Here is a 20,354-nt window from a genome sequence, read left to right on the forward strand (position 1 = left end):
GTACGAAGGATTGGCTCAGCCATGCCATCAGGTGAAAGCCTGTAAGACTCAGCCATGCCATCAGGTGAAAGCCTGTAAGACTCAGCCATGCCGTTAGGTGAAAGCCTGTAAGACTCAGCCATGCAGTCATCAGGTGAAAGCCTGTAAGACTCAGCCATGCAGTCATCAGGTGAAAGCCTGTAAAACTCAGCCATGCAGTCATCAGGTGAAAGCCTGTAAGACTCAGCCATGCAGTCGTCAGGTGAAAGCCTGTAAGACTCAGCCATGCAGTCGTCAGGTGAAAGCCTGTAAGACTCAGCCATGCAGTCGTCAGGTGAAAGCCTGTAAGACTCAGCCATGCAGTCGTCAGGTGAAAGCCTGTAAGACTCAGCCATGCAGTCGTCAGGTGAAAGCCTGTAAGACTCAGCCATGCAGTCGTCAGGTGAAAGCCTGTAAGACTCAGCCATGCAGTCGTCAGGTGAAAGCCTGTAAGACTCAGCCATGCAGTCGTCAGGTGAAAGCCTGTAAGACTCAGCCATGCAGTCGTCAGGTGAAAGCCTGTAAAACTCAGCCATGCAGTCGTCATCAGAAAGCCTGTAAGAATCAGCCATGCCATCATGTGAAAGCCTGTAAAACTCAGCCATGCAGTCGTCAGGTGAAAGCCTGTAAAACTCAGCCATGCAGTCGTCAGGTGAAAGCCTGTAAGACTCAGCCATGCAGTCGTCAGGTGAAAGCCTGTAAGATTCAGCCATGCAGTCGTCAGGTGAAAGCCTGTAAGAATCAGCCATGCAGTCATCAGGTGAAAGCCTGTAAGAATCAGCCATGCAGTCATCAGGTGAAAGCCTGTAAGACTCAGCCATGCCAACAGGTGAAAGCCTGTAAAACTCAGCCATGCCGTCAGGTGAAAGCCTGTAAGATTCAGCCATGCAGTCGTCAGGTGAAAGCCTGTAAGAATCAGCCATGCAGTCATCAGGTGAAAGCCTGTAAGAATCAGCCATGCAGTCATCAGGTGAAAGCCTGTAAGACTCAGCCATGCCGTCAGGTGAAAGCCTGTAAGACTCAGCCATGCAGTCGTCAGGTGAAAGCCTGTAAAACTCAGCCATGCCAACAGGTGAAAGCCTGTAAAACTCAGCCATGCAGTCAGGTGAAAGCCTGTAAGAATCAGCCATGCAGTCGTCAGGTGAAAGCCTGTAAGAATCAGCCATGCAGTCGTCAGGTGAAAGCCTGTAAGACTCAGCCATGCCATCAGGTGAAAGCCTGTAGACTCAGCCATGCAGTCGTCAGGTGAAAGCCTGTAAAACTCAGCCATGCAGTCGTCAGGTGAAAGCCTGTAAGACTCAGCCATGCAGTCGTCAGGTGAAAGCCTGTAAGACTCAGCCATGCAGTCGTCAGGTGAAAGCCTGTAAGACTCAGCCATGCAGTCGTCAGGTGAAAGCCTGTAAGACTCAGCCATGCAGTCGTCAGGTGAAAGCCTGTAAGACTCAGCCATGCAGTCGTCAGGTGAAAGCCTGTAAGACTCAGCCATGCAGTCGTCAGGTGAAAGCCTGTAAGACTCAGCCATGCAGTCGTCAGGTGAAAGCCTGTAAGACTCAGCCATGCAGTCGTCAGGTGAAAGCCTGTAAGACTCAGCCATGCAGTCGTCAGGTGAAAGCCTGTAAGACTCAGCCATGCAGTCGTCAGGTGAAAGCCTGTAAGACTCAGCCATGCAGTCGTCAGGTGAAAGCCTGTAAGACTCAGCCATGCAGTCGTCAGGTGAAAGCCTGTAAGACTCAGCCATGCAGTCGTCAGGTGAAAGCCTGTAAGACTCAGCCATGCAGTCGTCAGGTGAAAGCCTGTAAGACTCAGCCATGCAGTCGTCAGGTGAAAGCCTGTAAGACTCAGCCATGCAGTCGTCAGGTGAAAGCCTGTAAGACTCAGCCATGCAGTCGTCAGGTGAAAGCCTGTAAGACTCAGCCATGCAGTCGTCAGGTGAAAGCCTGTAAGACTCAGCCATGCAGTCGTCAGGTGAAAGCCTGTAAGACTCAGCCATGCAGTCGTCAGGTGAAAGCCTGTAAGACTCAGCCATGCAGTCGTCAGGTGAAAGCCTGTAAGACTCAGCCATGCAGTCGTCAGGTGAAAGCCTGTAAAACTCAGCCATGCAGTCGTCAGGTGAAAGCCTGTAAAACTCAGCCATGCAGTCGTCATCAGAAAGCCTGTAAGAATCAGCCATGCCATCAGGTGAAAGCCTGTAAGACTCAGCCATGCAGTCATCATCAGAAAGCCTGTAAGACTCAGCCATGCCATCAGGTGAAAGCCTGTAAAACTCAGCCATGCAGTCGTCAGGTGAAAGCCTGTAACAATCTGCTAAACGTTTGGACAGACAAGCTGTCTTCATCAGGGTATAATGACAAACACTGCGGGATGACTCATTTACAGTGAGGGGGAAAAAGTATTTGATCCCATGCTGATTTTGTACGTTTGCCACTGACAAAGAAATGATTGGTCTATAATTTTAATGGTAGGTTTATTTGAACAGTGAGAGACAGGATAACAACAAAAAAATCCAGAAAAACGCATGTACATTTTTTTTTTTAAAGAAACGGCTCTTTTTCAGGACCCTGTCTTTCAAAGATAATTTGTAAAGATCCAAATAACTTCACAGATCTTCATTGTAAAGGGTTTAAACACTCTTTGCAATGCTTGTTCAATTAACCATAAACAATTAATGAACATGCACCTGTGGATGTTCGGCTTACAGAAGGTTAGGAAATTAAGGTCACAGTTAGGCCAATTTAGGACACTAAAGAGGGCTTTCTACTGACTCTGAAAACACCAAAAGAAAGATGCCCAGGGTCCCTGCTCATCTGCGTGAACGTTCTTTAGGCATGTCGCAAGGAGGCATGAGGACTGCAGATGTGGCCAGGGCAATAAATTGCTATGTCTGTACTGTGAGACGCCTAAGACAGCGCTACAGGGAGAAAGGACAGACAGCTGATCGTCCTCGCAGTGGCAGACCACGTGTAACAACACCTGCACAGGATCGGTACATTCGAACATCACACCTGCGGGACAGGTACAGGATGGCAACAACAACTGCCCGAGTTACACCAGGAATGCACCATCCCTCCATCAGTGCTCAGACCTCATGTGGTACCCTTCCTGCGGGCTCATCCTGACATGACCCTACAGCATGACAATGCCACCAGCCATTCTGCTCGTTCTGTGTGTGATTTCCAGCAAGACAGGAATGTCAGTGTTGTGCCATGGCTAGCGAAGAGCCCGGATCTCAATCCCATTGAGCACGTCTGGGACCTGTTGGATCGGAGGGTGAGGGCTAGAGCCATTCCCCCCAGAAATGTCTGGGAACTTGCAGGTTCCTTGGTGGAAGAGTGGGGTAACATCTCACAGCAAGAACTGGCAAACCTGGTGCAGTCCATGAGGAGGTGATGCACTGCAGTACTTAATGCAGCTGGTGGCTACACCACATACTGACTGTTACTTTTTATTTTGACCTCCCCCTTTGTTCAGGGACACATTATTACATTTCTGTTAGTCACATGTCTGTGGAACTTGTTCAGTTTCTGTCTCAGTTGTTGAATCTTGTCATGTTCATACAAATATTTACACATGTTAAATTTGCTGAAAACACACGCAGTTGACAGTGAGATGATGTTTCTTTTTTTGCTGAGTTTATATGCTTAATTTAGAGTTATTTATGTAACTTTAGTTGTGATACAAACATTGGGCTATATGTGGTGATATTAATAAATGTTAAGGCTACATGATGCGACTCTAGTGATGATTTGATGATGCATAAAATTCAAATTTCTCTTCAATGCTTTTCAATGAGGAAAATTTAGAAATTGGAATTGGACTTTGGTTTACTTTCTAAATTGACCCCAATCCTGCTGTTTTCTTTCCTTGAAAGACTCAGGTGTTGACTGAGGACAGTCTTACACCATTTAACTTTATCTGCGTGTGCAGTTCGGATACAAAAAGGAGGTTCCGAGTTTCACGCTCTAAGCGTTGTATGAGGGGAGCGAAGGTCAGGGAAGTCCACCCGTGGCAACTTGGCCCACTTCCAGAGGTCAGCCACGCTCCGACTTCTCTCGACGGCCACTCTGTTTTGACGTGATCTGTAAAAATCCTGGTGTGTGTTTGTGGGAACTCATGGCTATCGCTCACAAAACACTGTGTGTTAATGAGCCTCCCGAAGTCATCCCAGCCTCCCGAAGTCATCCCAGCCTCCCGAAGTCATCCCAGCCCCCCGAAGTCATCCCAGCCCCCCGAAGTCATCCCAGCCTCCCGAAGTCATCCCAGCCTCCCGAAGTCATCATTCGTTAGACCTGTTTACCAGAGATTTGGCTCTGGACTTTTCCACTGCAAACCTCTCAGTTCAAATAACCTTTTCCTGGTCCTGGCAAATACACTCCCCTTAGTTAAGTCAATACTTCAATTGTATATAAATGTGAGGTTTTGTTGCGTTGCCCTGGAAACAATACAACACAACATTTGCATCACTGTCTACAGTCTACACTGTTTCTACCTAGCAGCAATGCTTCATTTAAATTGTCTCTGCTACACATTTAGAATCTAAAGTTGTATTGTCATATCTATCCTCTTACAGAACGCAACGAAGCCATTGCTCCAGTGTTTTAGTGCGTTGACTGTAAACAAGTCAAATACAATTTTAGGTGTCGACCTTACAGTGAAATGCTTACAAGCCCTTAACCATTAATGCTGAAAAAGAAGTCTTAAGTAAAACGAATATAATAAAAAAACTAAAAGTAACAAATAATTAAACAGTAGCAGTAAAATAACAAGCGAGGCTATATACAGGGTCAAGAGTCAATGTGGAGGGGCACCGGTTAGTCGAGGTAATTGAGGTAAGATGTACATGTAGTTAGAGTTAGACTGACTATGCATCAATCGTAAACAGAGAGTAGCAGCAGTGTAGAAGAGGGGTCTGGGTAGCCATTTGATTAGCTGTTCAGGAATCTTATGGCTTGGGGGTTAGAAGCTGTTAAGAAGCTTCTTGGACCTTGACTTGCTACTCTGGTACCGCTTGCTGTGCGGTAGCAGAGAGAACAGTCTGACTGGGGTGGCTGGAGTCTGACAGTTGACAGCAGCCAAGAGGGGGGGCTGATGTGGGCGTGTCATCTTGATGTGGGCGTGTCATCTTGATGTGGGCGTGCCATCTTGATGTGGGCGTGTCATCTTCATGCATTCCTTTCTCTCAGAGAGGACCCTCTATTCCCTATGGGTCCTGGTCAAAAGTAGTGCACTACATAGGGAATGGGTCACCATTTGGGACACAGCACACTCGCTGTGTGTTCTTCACACCAGACCAGGCCCCTGCACCTGCATCCTCCCAGTCCACATTCAAAGTGGGTCAGAGCCACAAAGCAGGCGGTTGTAACGGTGAGAAAGGGGCCAGCTCGGGTTCTGGGATGACTTCATCCTGTAGAAATGCCAAGGAGACAAAGGGATGTTCAGCTCCCAACGATAACAAGTGTGCCGGTTTCAGAATCACTAGAACACCCCTCTCTTTCTCTCTCTCATCCACGCCATCAGACACACACACACACACACACACACACACACACACACACACACACAGCTCAAGTCTCTTCTCTCACTGAGATGAAAGGGTTTGACGGGGGGGGGGTGTAAATACGCTGCTTGTACGTTGGTCCCTTTTGATTTGTGACAGCATTCATCTCTAATGAGATGCACTGGGATCACTTCATTTAGTTTCACAAGACTTGAAATTCAAACGTTCGTTGCGGCTTTGTGTCGTTCTTGTGAGTTGGTAGAAAGACAAGTATCGGCCTATTGGGTCAGCGAAACTAGGTCGTATAGTCAACTTGGCATTAACAAATGAAAGACTGCCTTCGGTTACCGTAGTCACAGTTACCATGGTTACAGTTCTCACAGTTAAAAAAGGCTTTTTACAATAACTTTGACGGTGAATAAATAAACCTACTCTACTGTGAATAGCATGAGGCTTTTCCAGGCTACCGTATTCTCTGAACCAGAATCTCTCAGTGAAACAATACTGTTAACGTAACGTCCTCTTCTCCTCAGGGGGAAGTTCGCCGTGGTGAGGAAGTGTGTGGAGAAGTGCACGGGGCAGGAGTACGCCGCCAAGTTCATGAGGAAGAGGAGGAAGGGCCAGGACTGCAGGCTGGAGATCATCCACGAGGTGGCCGTTCTGGAGCTCGCCACGGCCAGCCAGCGGGTGGTCAACCTGCACCAGGTCTACGAGATGGCCTCCGAGATGGTGCTCGTCCTCCAGTTGTGAGTATAACACTATGCCAATATGTCGTGGGAACAATGCCACGTCCTCAGCGTTACGGTGCAGAGATGATGCAGACACGTGAAGAGGTCTGCCTCTCTTTCAGACATGGACAGCATCTGGTTATGTACGTACTGTACATCCACACAGCCTTGAGTATCTAAGTAGTCTCAATATGGCTCCATCTCCTTCATCTACACTGATCTGAAGAAGCAGGATAGGGGATGGGAACTCATACCAAGTGTCTGAGCAGACTGATCTCCTAGCACAGCAGACTGATCTCCCAGCACAGCAGACTGATCTCCCAGCACAGCAGACTGATCTCCCAGCACAGCAGACTGATCTCCTAGCACAGCAGACTGATCTCCCAGCACAGCAGACTGATCTCCCAGCACAGCAGACTGATCTCCCAGCACAGCAGACTGATCTCCCAGCACAGCAGACTGATCTCCTAGCACAGCAGACTGATCTCCTAGCACAGCAGACTGATCTCCCAGCACAGCAGACTGATCTCCCAGCACAGCAGACTGATCTCCCAGCACAGCAGACTGATCTCCCAGCACAGCAGACTGATCTCCTAGCACAGCAGACTGATCTCCTAGCACAGCAGACTGATCTCCCAGCACAGCAGACTGATCTCCCAGCACAGCAGACTGATCTCCTAGCACAGCAGACTGATCTCCCAGCACAGCAGACTGATCTCCTAGCACGGCAGACTGATCTCCCAGCACGGCAGACTGATCTCCCAGCACAGCAGACTGATCTCCCAGCACGGCAGACTGATCTCCCAGCACAGCAGACTGATCTCCCAGCACAGCAGACTGATCTCCCAGCACAGCAGACTGATCTCCCAGCACAGCAGACTGATCTCCCAGCACAGCAGACTGATCTCCTAGCACAGCAGACTGATCTCCTAGCACAGCAGACTGATCTCCCAGCACAGCAGACTGATCTCCCAGCACAGCAGACTAATCTCCTAGCACAGCAGACTGATCTCCTAGCACAGCAGACTGATCTCCCAGCACAGCAGACTGATCTCCCAGCACAGCAGACTGATCTCCCAGCACAGCAGACTGATCTCCTAGCACAGCAGACTGATCTCCTAGCACAGCAGACTGATCTCCCAGCACAGCAGACTGATCTCCTAGCTTCCTGCCTCCTCACCTGGCTGGTGAATAATAAAAAGCTCATGACCCAGATGGTTCATTGAAAGGCAGCAGGTCCACGGCAAGTCATTAAATATTGAGACTGCAGTGAAACCCTGTCCTCCATGACTATCCCTCTGTCCTGTACACAGAGAGAGAGGACTGAGAGAAGGAGAATGACAGTACAGGAGAGGGGGGTTACTGTACATAGGCAAGGAGAAATAATTGCAGGACTAGGATAAACACAAATAAAACATTAACGATTGTGTCAGTGACTTGAGAGGTAGAGGTAGAGGTAGAGACATAGAACTAGAGGTAGAGACATAGAACTAGAATTAAACCGGGTGGGGGGGGGGGGAGGCCTCCCTGGATAGAGAGAGGGAGTGAGGGAGAGGCCTCCCTGGATAGAGGGAGGGAGGGAGAGGCCTCCCTGGATAGAGAGAGGGAGTGAGGGAGAGGCCTCCCTGGATAGAGGGAGTGAGGGAGAGGCCTCCCTGGATAGAGGGAGGGAGGGACAGGCCTGCCTGGATAGAGGGAGGGAGGGAGAGAAAGGCCTCCCTGGATAGAGGGAGGAAGGGACAGAGGCCTGCCTGGATAGAGGGAGGGAGGGAGAGAAAGACCTCCCTGGATAGAGGGAGGGAGGGACAGAGGCCTCCCTAGATAGAGGGAGGGAGGGACAGAGGCCTCCCTAGATAGAGGGAGGGAGGGACAGAGGCCTCCCTGGATAGAGGGAGGGAGGGAGGGAGGGAGGGAGGGACAGAGGCCTCCCTGGATAGAGAGAGGGAGTGAGGGAAAGGCTTCCCTGGATAGAGGGAGGGAGGGACAGAGGCCTGCCTGGATAGAGGGAGGGAGGGAGAGAAAGGCCTCCCTGGATAGAGGGAGGGAGGGACAGAGGCCTCCCTGGATAGAGGGAGGGAGGGAGGGAGGGACAGAGGCCTCCCTGGATAGAGAGAGGGAGTGAGGGAGAGGCCTCCCTGGATAGAGAGAGGGAGTGAGGGAGAGGCCTCCCTGGATAGAGGGAGGGAGGGACAGAGGCCTGCCTGGATAGAGGGAGGGAGGGAGAGAAAGGCCTCCCTGGATAGAGGGAGGGAGGGACAGAGGCCTGCCTGGATAGAGGGAGGGAGGGAGAGAAAGGCCTCCCTGGATAGAGGGAGGGAGGGACAGAGGCCTCCCTGGATAGAGGGAGGGAGGGACAGAGGCCTCCCTGGATAGAGGGAGGGACAGAGGCCTCCCTGGATAGAGGGAGGGAGGGAGGGAAGGAGGGAGGGAGGGAGAGAGAGTGAGGCCTCCTTGGATAGAGAGAGGGAGGGAGAGGGAGGCCTCCCTGGATAGAGAGAGGGAGGGACAGAGAGGCCTCCCTGGAGAGAGGGAGGGACAGAGAGGCCTCCCTGGATAGAGGGAGGGGAGGGACAGAGAGGCCTCCCTGGATAGAGGGAGGGGAGGGACAGAGAGGCCTCCCTGGATAGAGGGAGGGGAGGGACAGAGAGGCCTCCCTGGATAGAGGGAGGGGAGGGACAGAGAGGCCTCCCTGGATAGAGGGAGGGGAGGGACAGAGAGGCCTCCCTGGATAGAGGGAGGGGAGGGACAGAGAGGCCTCCCTGGATAGAGGGAGGGGAGGGACAGAGAGGCCTCCCTGGATAGAGGGAGGGAGGGACAGAGTGGCCTCCCTGTATAGAGGGAGGGAGGGAGGGACAGAGGCCTCCCTGGATAGAGAGAGGGAGTGAGGGAGAGGCTTCCCTGGATAGAGGGAGGGAGGGAGAGAAAGGCCTCCCTGGATAGAGGGAGGGAGGGACAGAGGCCTGCCTGGATAGAGGGAGGGAGGGAGAGAAAGGCCTCCCTGGATAGAGGGAGGGAGGGACAGAGGCCTCCCTGGATAGAGGGAGGGAGGGAGGGACAGAGGCCTCCCTGGATAGAGGGAGGGAGGGAGGGACAGAGGCCTCCCTGGATAGAGGGAGGGAGGGAGGGACAGAGGCCTCCCTGGATAGAGGGAGGGAGGGAGGGAGGGACAGACAGAGGCCTCCCTGGATAGAGGGAGGGAGGGAGAGAGAGTGAGGCCTCCTTGGATAGAGAGAGGGAGGGAGAGGGAGGCCTCCCTGGATAGAGAGAGGGAGGGACAGAGAGGCCTCCCTGGATAGAGGGAGGGGAGGGACAGAGAGGCCTCCCTGGATAGAGGGAGGGGAGGGACAGAGAGGCCTCCCTGGATAGAGGGAGGGGAGGGACAGAGAGGCCTCCCTGGATAGAGGGAGGGGAGGGACAGAGAGGCCTCCCTGGATAGAGGGAGGGGAGGGACAGAGAGGCCTCCCTGGATAGAGGGAGGGAGGGACAGAGTGGCCTCCCTGGATAGAGAGAGCGAGGGACAGAGTGGCCTCCCTGGATAAAGAGAGGGAGACCTCCCTGGATAGAGCGAGGGAGGGAAAGCGGGAGAGACAGAGCGAGTAAAAAATTGTAGGCCATAGAGAGCAGTAATCCAGTCCCAAAGACCAGGGCAATACTCCCCATGCCTCAGTGAGCACTGGTTATTTCAACAACGTGCCATCCCCCCTCCTCTCTTCCTCTCTGCTCATCTCTGCTCCACTGGATGGGGCACGCAGACACACAGACACAGACACACACAGGCATTGTGTTGGGGACTGGGTTTCTCCTGTGTCACATGCTGACATTGAACTTTGGGTTTGTTAGGGTGAGAGATTTGTCAGGGATCCATCACACTGATTGGCTGATTGGTTTCCCAGACAGGATCCATACTGGTCACCAGGCTCTTTGGGTTCAAACTCACTGTAGAAGAAAAACTATTAGCCCTCTGCACCTAACCAATAATAACATCTGAGTCATCAAGTCAAACTACTTGGCTTTTTATAATACAATATTGGAATATTAAAATATGAACACACTTTAATTAAGAGCTTATCATTCTAAACAGTCCTTTCAATATATCAAAAACATGTTTATGAGTGGTAGAGAGATACCAGTGTTGTTGACCAATGAGACCTGACCTGGTTCTCATGTGACCCCTGTGTGTGTGTGAAAGACTTTCCTGTGGTGTGGAGAGATAGAGGGAGAGGACAGAACTTCCCTCTCTTCTCCCTGCCTGCCTGCCCGTGGAAACTACCCCTCCACTGCTGTTTCTACATGTGCATACACTCTTGAGTGTGTCCCTCCTTCCCTTGAGTCTATTCTCTTCTCCCACAGGGCAGTTTGAATGACTGCAGCAGCTCTTTCTCTTTCTCTCTCTTATATATATATATATATATATATATATATATATATATATATATATATATATATATATATACCATGGGAATGCCCTAACTCTGCCCTAAAGAATGCCCTAACTCTGCCCTAAAGGATGCCCTAACTCTGCCCTAAAGAATGCCCTAAAGAATACCCTAACTCTGCCCTAAAGCATGCCCTAACTCTGCCCTAGAGTATGCTCTAAAGTATGCCCTAAAGGATGCCCTAACTCTGCCCTAAAGGATGCCCTAACTCTGCCATAAAGAATGCCCTAACTCTGCCCTAAAGAATGCCCTAACTATGCCCTAACTCTGCCCTAAAGAATGCCCTAAAGGATGCCCTAGAGAATGCCCTAACTCTGCCCTAAAGAATGCCCTAACTCTGCCCTAAAGGATGCCCTAACTCTGCCCTAAAGAATGCCCTAAAGAATACCCTAACTCTGCCCTAAAGCATGCCCTAACTCTGCCCTAGAGTATGCTCTAAAGTATGCCCTAAAGGATGCCCTAACTCTGCCCTAAAGGATGCCCTAACTCTGCCATAAAGAATGCCCTAACTCTGCCCTAAAGAATGCCCTAACTATGCCCTAAAGAATGCCCTAACTCTGCCCTAAAGGATGCCCTAGAGAATGCCCTAACTCTGCCCTAAAGGATGCCCTAACTCTGCCCTAAAGGATGCCCTAACTCTGCCCTATAGGATGCCCTAAAGGATGCCCTAACTCTGCCCTAAAGAATGCCCTAACTCTGCCCTAAAGGATGCCCTAAAGGATGCCCTAACTCTGCCCTAACTCTGCCCTAAAGGATGCCCTAACTCTGCCCTAACTGATGCCCTAACTCTGCCCTAAAGGATGCCCTAAAGAATGCCCTAACTCTGCCCTAAAGGATGCCCTAACTCTGCCCTAAAGGATGCCCTAACTCTGCCCTAAAGGATGTCCTAACTCTGCCCTAAAGGATGCCCTAACTCTGCCCTAAAGGATGCCCTAACTCTGCCCTAAAGGATGCCCTAACTCTGCCCTAAAGGATGCCCTAACTTTGCCCTAAAGAATGCCCTAACTCTGCCCTAAAGGATGCCCCAACTGTGCCCTAAAGGATGCTCTAACTCTGCCCTAAAGGATGCCCTAAAGGATGCCCTAACTCTGCCCTAAAGAATGCCCTAACTCTGCCCTAAAGATGCCCCAACTCTGCCCTAAAGAATTCCCTAAAGGATGCCCTAACTCTGCCCTAACTCTGCCCTAAAGAATGCCCTAAAGAATGCCCTAACTCTGCCTTAAAGAATGCCCTAACTATGCCCTAAAGAGCACATCATAGAATCGATGGGTTTTAATGGCCACAGAGACGATGCATCTTCCTTTCTCCACCACACCAAGCCCCTCCTTCAATACAACAACTAGTGTTGGCAAACCAAATGCATAGCCGGAGCCCTGAGCTAGAGACACTCATTGACTTTATCATTTTTGTGGGACAGTATCATCCCGTTAAAATAGCCCGGTATACAGTATTACACCTAAGCCTAATATATAGTACATCTTACACACAATGTGAAATGGCTTCTTGATTTCCCAACAAAGGTCCCAAACTCCCTGTACAGTGTAGTAGCCTACTGCGTTGGATGGTATCTGTGGCTGGCTTGGCGTCCCCAATGAATCAGACTAAAAAGGCTTTAAGGAAACCCCTGTGGTGTCCAAGCCTGCCCTGAACTAGCCTAGAGGGTAGGAGAGGGGTTAGCGTTAGCCGGGAGATCATTGGTTGGCCTGCTAGATTAGCATCCTAAACTAATGCCAAGGACACCACACTGCATGACCTCTGCTAACAGTCACTCCAGTCCATATGGATCCCCTCTGTGACTCGACCGCTCACCTGAACAAGGCTAGAACATTCCGTGTGTGGGGGATGCTACTCCCTCAATGGGCCGCTACTGGAATGACCCCTATTTAGGACATTAGATTACTCTAGTTAACATTTGTTAATATTTCTCCATGTTTCTTTTTCTTTTACCTTTTATTTAACTAGGCAAGTCCGTTAAGAACAAATTCTTATTTTCACTGACGGCCTAGGAGACTCATACTTCAGCCTTACAGTGTTGTCACCATACCAGAATGTTGACTTCAATCCTGATACAAAGGTTCAATATTACGATAGTCGATACTCGATACCAAAATTATACCATGGTAAAATAAAAGGTGTATTATCTAAAGTCCCAGAATGCAACTTGATCCAGACAAAAATCAACTCAGCTACTGCTCTGTTCAGAAGTTGGCTCTCTTTTGAGTTCAATATGATTTATTTTTAAGTTGATAAGACAGTCATGCAAATTTAATGAATCAATTATACAATCATACAATTCATTTGACTTTTGGTAAAAACAATCTAACTACATAAGGGTAATAATTTATTTGAATGGTAATTATCTATTGATAAACTGGGTAAATCAAGATTATAGCCTAAGCTTATCCACAATACAGCTGAATGCATATCCAATAGCAGTGTGTGCATGCATTGAGTTATTGAGGTTGTTTTTCTAATCAAGTTTGTGGTAACAATAAGCTCTGATTTTGTTTTATGGTTTGCATATTATCACAAATAAAGAGTAGTGAATTGATGATAGCTTTAGCTGAAATGTTAGCCTGCAAAGCTGGAAGCTACCAGTATCTTCTTCCATTGTAAAGTGTTGTAACCTATATGGACATTGTTTTGCGAACAGTAATGAACAGTTTCATGCCGTGTTGCATTATTCAAGTGTTTTAACTTCTGTGCATCAGAGATCTAACATGATACAGTCCAGACTCCCTGTTCATCATGAGTAGAGATCTAACATGATACAGGCCAGACTCCCAGTTCATCATGAGTAGAGAGGTAACATGATACAGTCCAGATTCCCTGTTCATCATGAGTAGAGATCTAACATGATACAGTCCAGACTCCCTGTTCATCATGAGTAGAGATCTAACATGATACAGGCCAGACTCCCAGTTCATCATGAGTAGAGAGGTAACATGATACAGTCCAGATTCCCTGTTCATCCTGAGTAGAGATCTAACATGATACAGGCCAGACTCCCAGTTCATCATGAGTAGAGATCTAACACGATACAGTCCAGACTCCCTGTTCATCATGAGTAGAGATCTAACATGATACAGGCCAGACTCCCAGTTCATCATGAGTAGAGATCTAACACGATACAGTCCAGACTCCCTGTTCATCATGAGTAGAGATCTAACACGATACAGTCCAGACTCCCTGTTCATCATGAGTAGAGATCTAACACGATACAGTCCAGACTCCCTGTTCATCATGAGTAGAGATCTAACATGATACAGGCCAGACTCCCAGTTCATCATGAGTAGAGATCTAACACGATACAGTCCAGACTCCCTGTTCATCATGAGTAGAGATCTAACATGATACAGTGCAGACTCCCAGTTCATCATGAGTAGAGAGGTAACATGATACAGTCCAGACTCCCAGTTCATCATGAGTAGAGATCTAACATGATACAGTCCAGACTCCCAGTTCATCATGAGTAGAGAGGTAACATGATACAGTCCAGATTCCCCGTTCATCCTGAGTAGAGATCTAACATGATACAGTCCAGACTCCCTGTTCATCATGAGTAGAGATCTAACATGATACAGTCCAGACTCCCAGTTCATCATGAGTAGAGAGGTAACATGATACAGTCCAGATTCCCAGTTCATCATGAGTAGAGAGGTAACATGATACAGTCCGGACTCCCTGTTCATCATGAGTAGAGATCTAACATGATACAGTCCAGACTCCCAGTTCATCATGAGTAGAGAGGTAACATGATATAGTCCAGACTCCCAGTTCATCGTGAATAGAGAGGTAACATGATACAGTCCAGACTCCCTGTTCATCATGAGTAGAGAGGTAACATGATACAGTCCAGACTCTCAGTTCATCATGAGTAGAGATCTAACATGATACAGCCCAGACTCCCTGTTCATCATGAGTAGAGAGGGAACATGAAACAGTCCAGACTCCCAGTTCATCATGAGTAGAGAACTAACATGATACAGTCCAGACTCCCTGTTCATCATGAGTAGAGATCTAACATGATACAGTCCAGACTCCCAGTTCATCATGAGTAGAGAGGTAACATGATACAGTCCAGACTCCCAGTTCATCATGAGTAGAGAGGTAACATGATACAGTCCAGACTCCCTGTTCATCATGAGTAGAGAGGTAACATGATACAGTCCAGACTCCCTGTTCATCATGAGTAGAGAGGTAACATGATACAGTCCAGACTCCCAGTTCATCATGAGTAGAGGTAACATGATACAGTCCAGACTCCCTGTTCATCATGAGTAGAGAGGTAACATGATACAGTCCAGACTCCCTGTTCATCATGAGTAGAGGTAACATGATACAGTCCAGACTCCCAGTTCATCATGAGTAGAGAGGTAACATGATACAGTCCAGACTCCCAGTTCATCATGAGTAGAGGTAACATGATACAGTCCAGACTCCCAGTTCATCATGAGTAGAGAGGTAACATGATACAGTCCAGACTCCCAGTTCATCATGAGTAGAGATCTAAATGATACAGTCCAGACTCCCTGTTCATCATGAGTAGAGAGGTAACATGATACAGTCCAGACTCCCAGTTCATCATGAGTAGAGAGGTAACATGATACAGTCCAGACTCCCTGTTCATCATGAGTAGAGAGGTAACATGATACAGTCCAGACTCCCAGTTCATCATGAGTAGAGAGGTAACATGATACAGTCCAGACTCCCAGTTCATCATGAGTAGAGATCTAAATGATACAGTCCAGACTCCCAGTGCAGGCTATGTGGAACAGTCAAGAGGCACGAAAGGTGCGCTCGCGCTGTATGGGGCTGTGGTTATAGAATTGATCCGATCATTTACTTATATGACGTGAGACACATTACGTGGTATCAAAGTTTCAGGTATACCGTGCAACAATACAGCTTCATCTATTTCAGTTTGTGAAGAGTGGGATTGGTCAGTTGCATAGCTATAATAGAGCATAGCATTTGCAGTAGTCCATTTTGTTTGTTTGTTTGTATTAGAATGTCATCTTTTAGAATAGAATATCCCTTAATTGCTGCTGCACTCCCCCAGTCTTAATTCCATTGTTGACCTGCTGTTCATTCCTCAGTTTACTCTACCCATCCCCTGTCACAAGACAGACCACCTCTCTACTGTACCACAAGGAAGACACCCAGGAAATCAATAATATTGTCAAAAAAGGAGGAGAGAGAGAGAGAGACGGCGGGAGAGGGACGGAGGGAGGGAGGGAGACGGAGATAGACGGAGGAGGGAGAGAGACGGACGGAGGGAGATGCAAGGAGACGAAGGGAGACGGAGAGAGATGAGACAGAGGGAGATGAGAGATTTTTTTTTTTTTTATTTAAAAAAAATTTTTTTTACAGCTGATTGGTATTTTGGGGCACTAGAGCAAACCCGGAGACATGAGGAGAGGGACCGGGAGTGGCATGGGCTACAGATGAGGGACCGGGAGTGGCATGGGCTACAGATGAGGGACCGGGAGTGGCATGGGCTACAGATGAGGGACCGGGAGTGGCATGGGCTACAGATGAGGGACCGGGAGTGGCATGGGCTACAGATGAGGGACCGGGAGTGGCATGGGCTACAGATGAGGGAGTGGCATGGGCTACAGATGAGGGAGTGGCATGGGCTACAGATGAGGGACCGGGAGTGGCATGGGCTACAGATGAGGGACCGGGAGTGGCATGGGCTACAGATGAGGGGCATGGGCTACAGATGAGGGACCGGGAGGGGCATGGGCTACAGATGAGGGACCAGGAGTGGCATGGGCTACAGATGAGGGACCGGGAGTGGCATGGGCTACAGATGAGGGACCGGGAGTGGCATGGGCTACAGATGAGGGAGTGGCATGGGCTACAGATGAGGGACCGGGAGTGGCATGGGCTACAGATGAGGGACCGGGAGTGGCATGGGCTTCAGATGAGGGACCGGGAGTGGCATGGGCTACAGATGAGGGACCGGGAGGGGCATGGGCTACAGATGAGGGACCGGGAGGGGCATGGGCTACAGATGAGGGACCGGGAGGTGCATGGGCTACAGATGAGGGACCGGGAGGTGTATGGGCTACAGATGAGGGACCGGGAGTGGCATGGGCTACAGATGAGGGGCGGCCTGAAAGTATAGAGTGCTAATCATGCAATTACAGTATGAGGCGGAAGTGGGGAGGGAAGTCGAATGGGGGGGGGGGGGGATTAGCGAGCCAGGGGAAGTGGGGAGGGAAGTCGAATGGGGGGGATTAGCGAGCCAGGGTCCAAAGTTCGCTTTTCCAAGCAGGATGGCGAGGGCAGGGGCTGGATGAGGGAGTGTGGCCTCATTGGGCTCTCCTCTCTGGGCCCCAGCTGGGAGTTCATTATCTCCGTAGTGCTCCACGGTGGCACGCGAGGTTCCGGGCCGTGGCTTCCAGCCCAGAGAAAGAGAGGGAGGATATGAACAATGAGGGAGGGTTAATCTCATCTCCGGACTGGAGCAAGGGGGATAGCCCCTCCCCAGTGAAGCTACACTGAGCTCTTTCTCTCCATTGATAGAGTGGCTAGTTTTTGTGTTGCTAGTTCGAGTGGCGAAACAAAACAGGTTACCAGAAATAGACCAGACGGATCCTGTGTTCAGTTTGGCTGAAATGGGTTAGTGATAAACGCTGGATCGATCTTTCCCGGCAGTGCATCATTGATTTAATGAATCCATGGCACATGGAAACATCCTCCCAGGGTTCTTGGCAAGGGGCCAATACAAATATACAGTAGTGCACGAGAGCACATAGCCTTTGACATGAAGTTTTCCAGGCCTTGTCTAACAAGTGGGGTTCCTTTTAGCAGGCAACATAATGAACATGAACGCTTGTAGAAACACAACTCATACCACTGACTGGGAGAAATGTTTCCATCCAGGAGGAAGAGAAGGATGGATCGATGACTTGTTCTCGAGATTTATCTCTCACTCAGCCTCTCACAGGAGCTTAAAGCTGGGACTTACCCACAGGTCACCTACTGACTGTCACCTACTGACTACCACCTAGTCACCTACTGACTACCACCTAGTCACCGACTGACTGCCACCTAGTCACCTACTGACTGCCACCAGGTCACCCACTGACTGTCACCTGGTGACCTACTGACTGTCACCTACTGACTGTCACCTGGTCATCTTACTGACGGTCACCAGGTCATCTTACTGACTCTCACCTGGTCACCTACTGACTGTCACCTGGTCACCTACTGACTCTCACCTGGTCACCTACTGACTGTCACCAGGTCACCTACTGACTGCCACCAGGTCACCTACTGACTGTCACCAGGTCACCTACTGACTGTCACCAGGTCACCTACTGACTGTCACCAGGTCACCTACTGACTGTCACCAGGTCCCCTACTGACTCTCACCTGGTCACCCACTGACTGTCACCACGTCACCCACTGAATGTCGCCACGTCACCTGGTCACCTACTGACTGTCACCTGGTCACCTACTGACTGTCACCTGGTCACCTACTGACTAACACCTACTGACTGTCACCTGGTCACCAGGTCACCTACTGGCTGTCACCTGGTCACCTACTGACTATCACCTACTGGCTGTCACCTGGTCACCTACTGACTGTCACCTGGTCACCTACTGACTGTCACCTGGTCACCTACTGACTGTCACCTTGTCACCTACTGACTGTCACCTGGTCGCCTACTGACTATCACCTACTGACTGTCACCTGGTCACCAGGTCACCTACTGGCTGTCACCAGGTCACCTACTGGCTGTCGCCCGGTCATAAAAGATAGGACAGATAAAAGTGGATCCCTGATACACTGTTAGACAAGGCAGAGCATCCTGTTCTCTGGACCCAGTTATTGAGTCCAACCTGCTGCACTGAGAGCTATTTCTAAATTGTAGAAATTCCAAGAAAATGTTTTTGCTCATGTGATGTTTGTGTGTGTGACATCTTGGCATTAACAGTTTGTGAGTGTGGCGCGTGTACGTGCCCTCAGATTAGATGGCCGTTGAACACTCGGCCCTACAGTACCACACCACAGTAGTATACCGACTGGCCAGACGTGCTCTCATCATCCCAAACAGCAATGACCTAGTTATGAATCTGCCAGATTTCTATTCCCGCTTGACCCTGGTGGACTCAGTGGTTAGAGGCCCAACTGGAAGCACTAGGCTATAATTACTGGCCCTGATAACAGAGGAACCATTTTGAGCCCTCAGTGTCTGTGGATAATACAGAAAGACGGCGAAATCTGAGAAACTGTCCCCAAAAGCTCCGGCCACCGGGAAGCGTTTTGGTTCTGTGTCGTATTGTCTAATTACTTTTTTCTGCCAGTTGGACTTGTCTGCTGTCCCACATTATACTGGTCTTCAGTTTAAACAGAATCAGCTCTGTTGTTTTGGTACCAAGTGGCTAACAACATTCAGATTTGTGTATTTTTAAAGCTTTAAAGTAGCTGGAGCAGTTTCTTTGCCCAAATGGTGGGTCAGGATTTTCAGGTCTCTCCAGAGATGTTCGATCGGGTTCAAGTCCGGGCTCTGGCTGGGCCACTCAAGGACATTCAGAGACTTGTCCCGAAGCCACTCCTGCATTGTCTTGGCTGTGTGCTTAGGGTCATTGTCCTGTTGGAAGGTGAACCTTCGCCCCAGTATGATGTCCTGAGCGCTCTGGAGCAGGTTTTTATCACGGATCTCTCTGTACTTTGCTCCATTCAACTTTGCCTCGATCCTGACTAGTCTCCCAGTTCCTTCTGCTGAAAAACATCCCCCCAACTTGATGCTGCCACCACCATGCTTCACTGTAGGGATGGTGCCAGGTTTCCTCCAGACTTGATGCTTGGCATTCAGGCCAAAGAGTTCAATCTTGGTTTCATCAGACCAGAGAATCTTGTTTCTCATGGTCTGAGAGTCTTTAGGTGCATTTTGGCAAACTCCAAGCGGGCTATCATGTGCCTTTTACTGAGGAGTGGCTTCAGTCTGGCCACTCTACCATAAAGGCCTGATTGGTGGAGAGCTGCAGAGATGGTTGTCCTTCTGGACGGTTCTCCCATCTCCACAGAATAATTCTGGAGCTCTGTCAGAGTGACCATTGAGTTCTTGGTCACCTCCCTGACCAAAGCCCTTCTCCCCCAATTGCTCAGTTTTGCTGGGCGGACAGTTGTAGGAAGAGTATTGGTGGTTCCTAACTTCTCCCATTTAAGAAGGATGGAGGAAACTGTGTTCTTGGGGACCTTAAATGCTGCAGACATTTTTTGTACCCTTCCCCAGATCTGTGCCTGGACACAATCCTGTCTCGGAGCTCTACGAACAATTCCTTCGACCTCATGGCTTGGTTTTTGCTCTGACATGCATTGTCAACTGTGGGACCTTATATAGACAGGTGTTTGCCTTTCCAAATCATGTCCAATCAGTTGAATTTACCACAGGTGGACTCCAATAAAGATGTAGAAACATCTCAAGGATGATCAATGGAAACAGGATGCACCTGAATTTAATTTAGAGTCTCATAGCAAAGGGTCTTAATACTTATGTAAATAAGCTATTTTTGTTTCTAATTAATTATTAATTTTTTATCTAAAAACCTGTTTTTGCCTTGTCATTATGGGGTATTGTGTGTAGACTGATGAGGAAAACATTTATTCAATCCATTATAGAATAAAGCTGTAACGTAACAAAAAGTGAAGGGGTCTGA

General features: G+C 49.2%; 1 protein-coding gene across 2 annotated transcripts in view; it reads left to right on the forward strand.

The window, feature by feature from the left end:
- LOC110535202 (serine/threonine-protein kinase 17A) overlaps positions 1 to 20,354 on the forward strand; it is a 60,138-nt gene that overhangs the window by 17,485 nt on the left and 22,299 nt on the right. Inside the window, exon 2 of one of the 2 annotated variants that reach the window (XM_036934748.2) lies at positions 6,046 to 6,258. The exons of the other annotated variant lie outside the window; for it this stretch is intronic. Coding sequence (XP_036790643.1) covers positions 6,046 to 6,258 — 213 coding nt within the window. The remainder of the gene's footprint in view (positions 1 to 6,045; positions 6,259 to 20,354) is intronic. 2 annotated transcript variants of the gene reach the window in all.

The sequence above is a fragment of the Oncorhynchus mykiss genome, chromosome 11 (genome assembly GCF_057628025.1).
Source record: "Oncorhynchus mykiss isolate SJ-2025 chromosome 11, ASM5762802v1, whole genome shotgun sequence".
Taxonomy (NCBI): domain Eukaryota; kingdom Metazoa; phylum Chordata; class Actinopteri; order Salmoniformes; family Salmonidae; genus Oncorhynchus; species Oncorhynchus mykiss.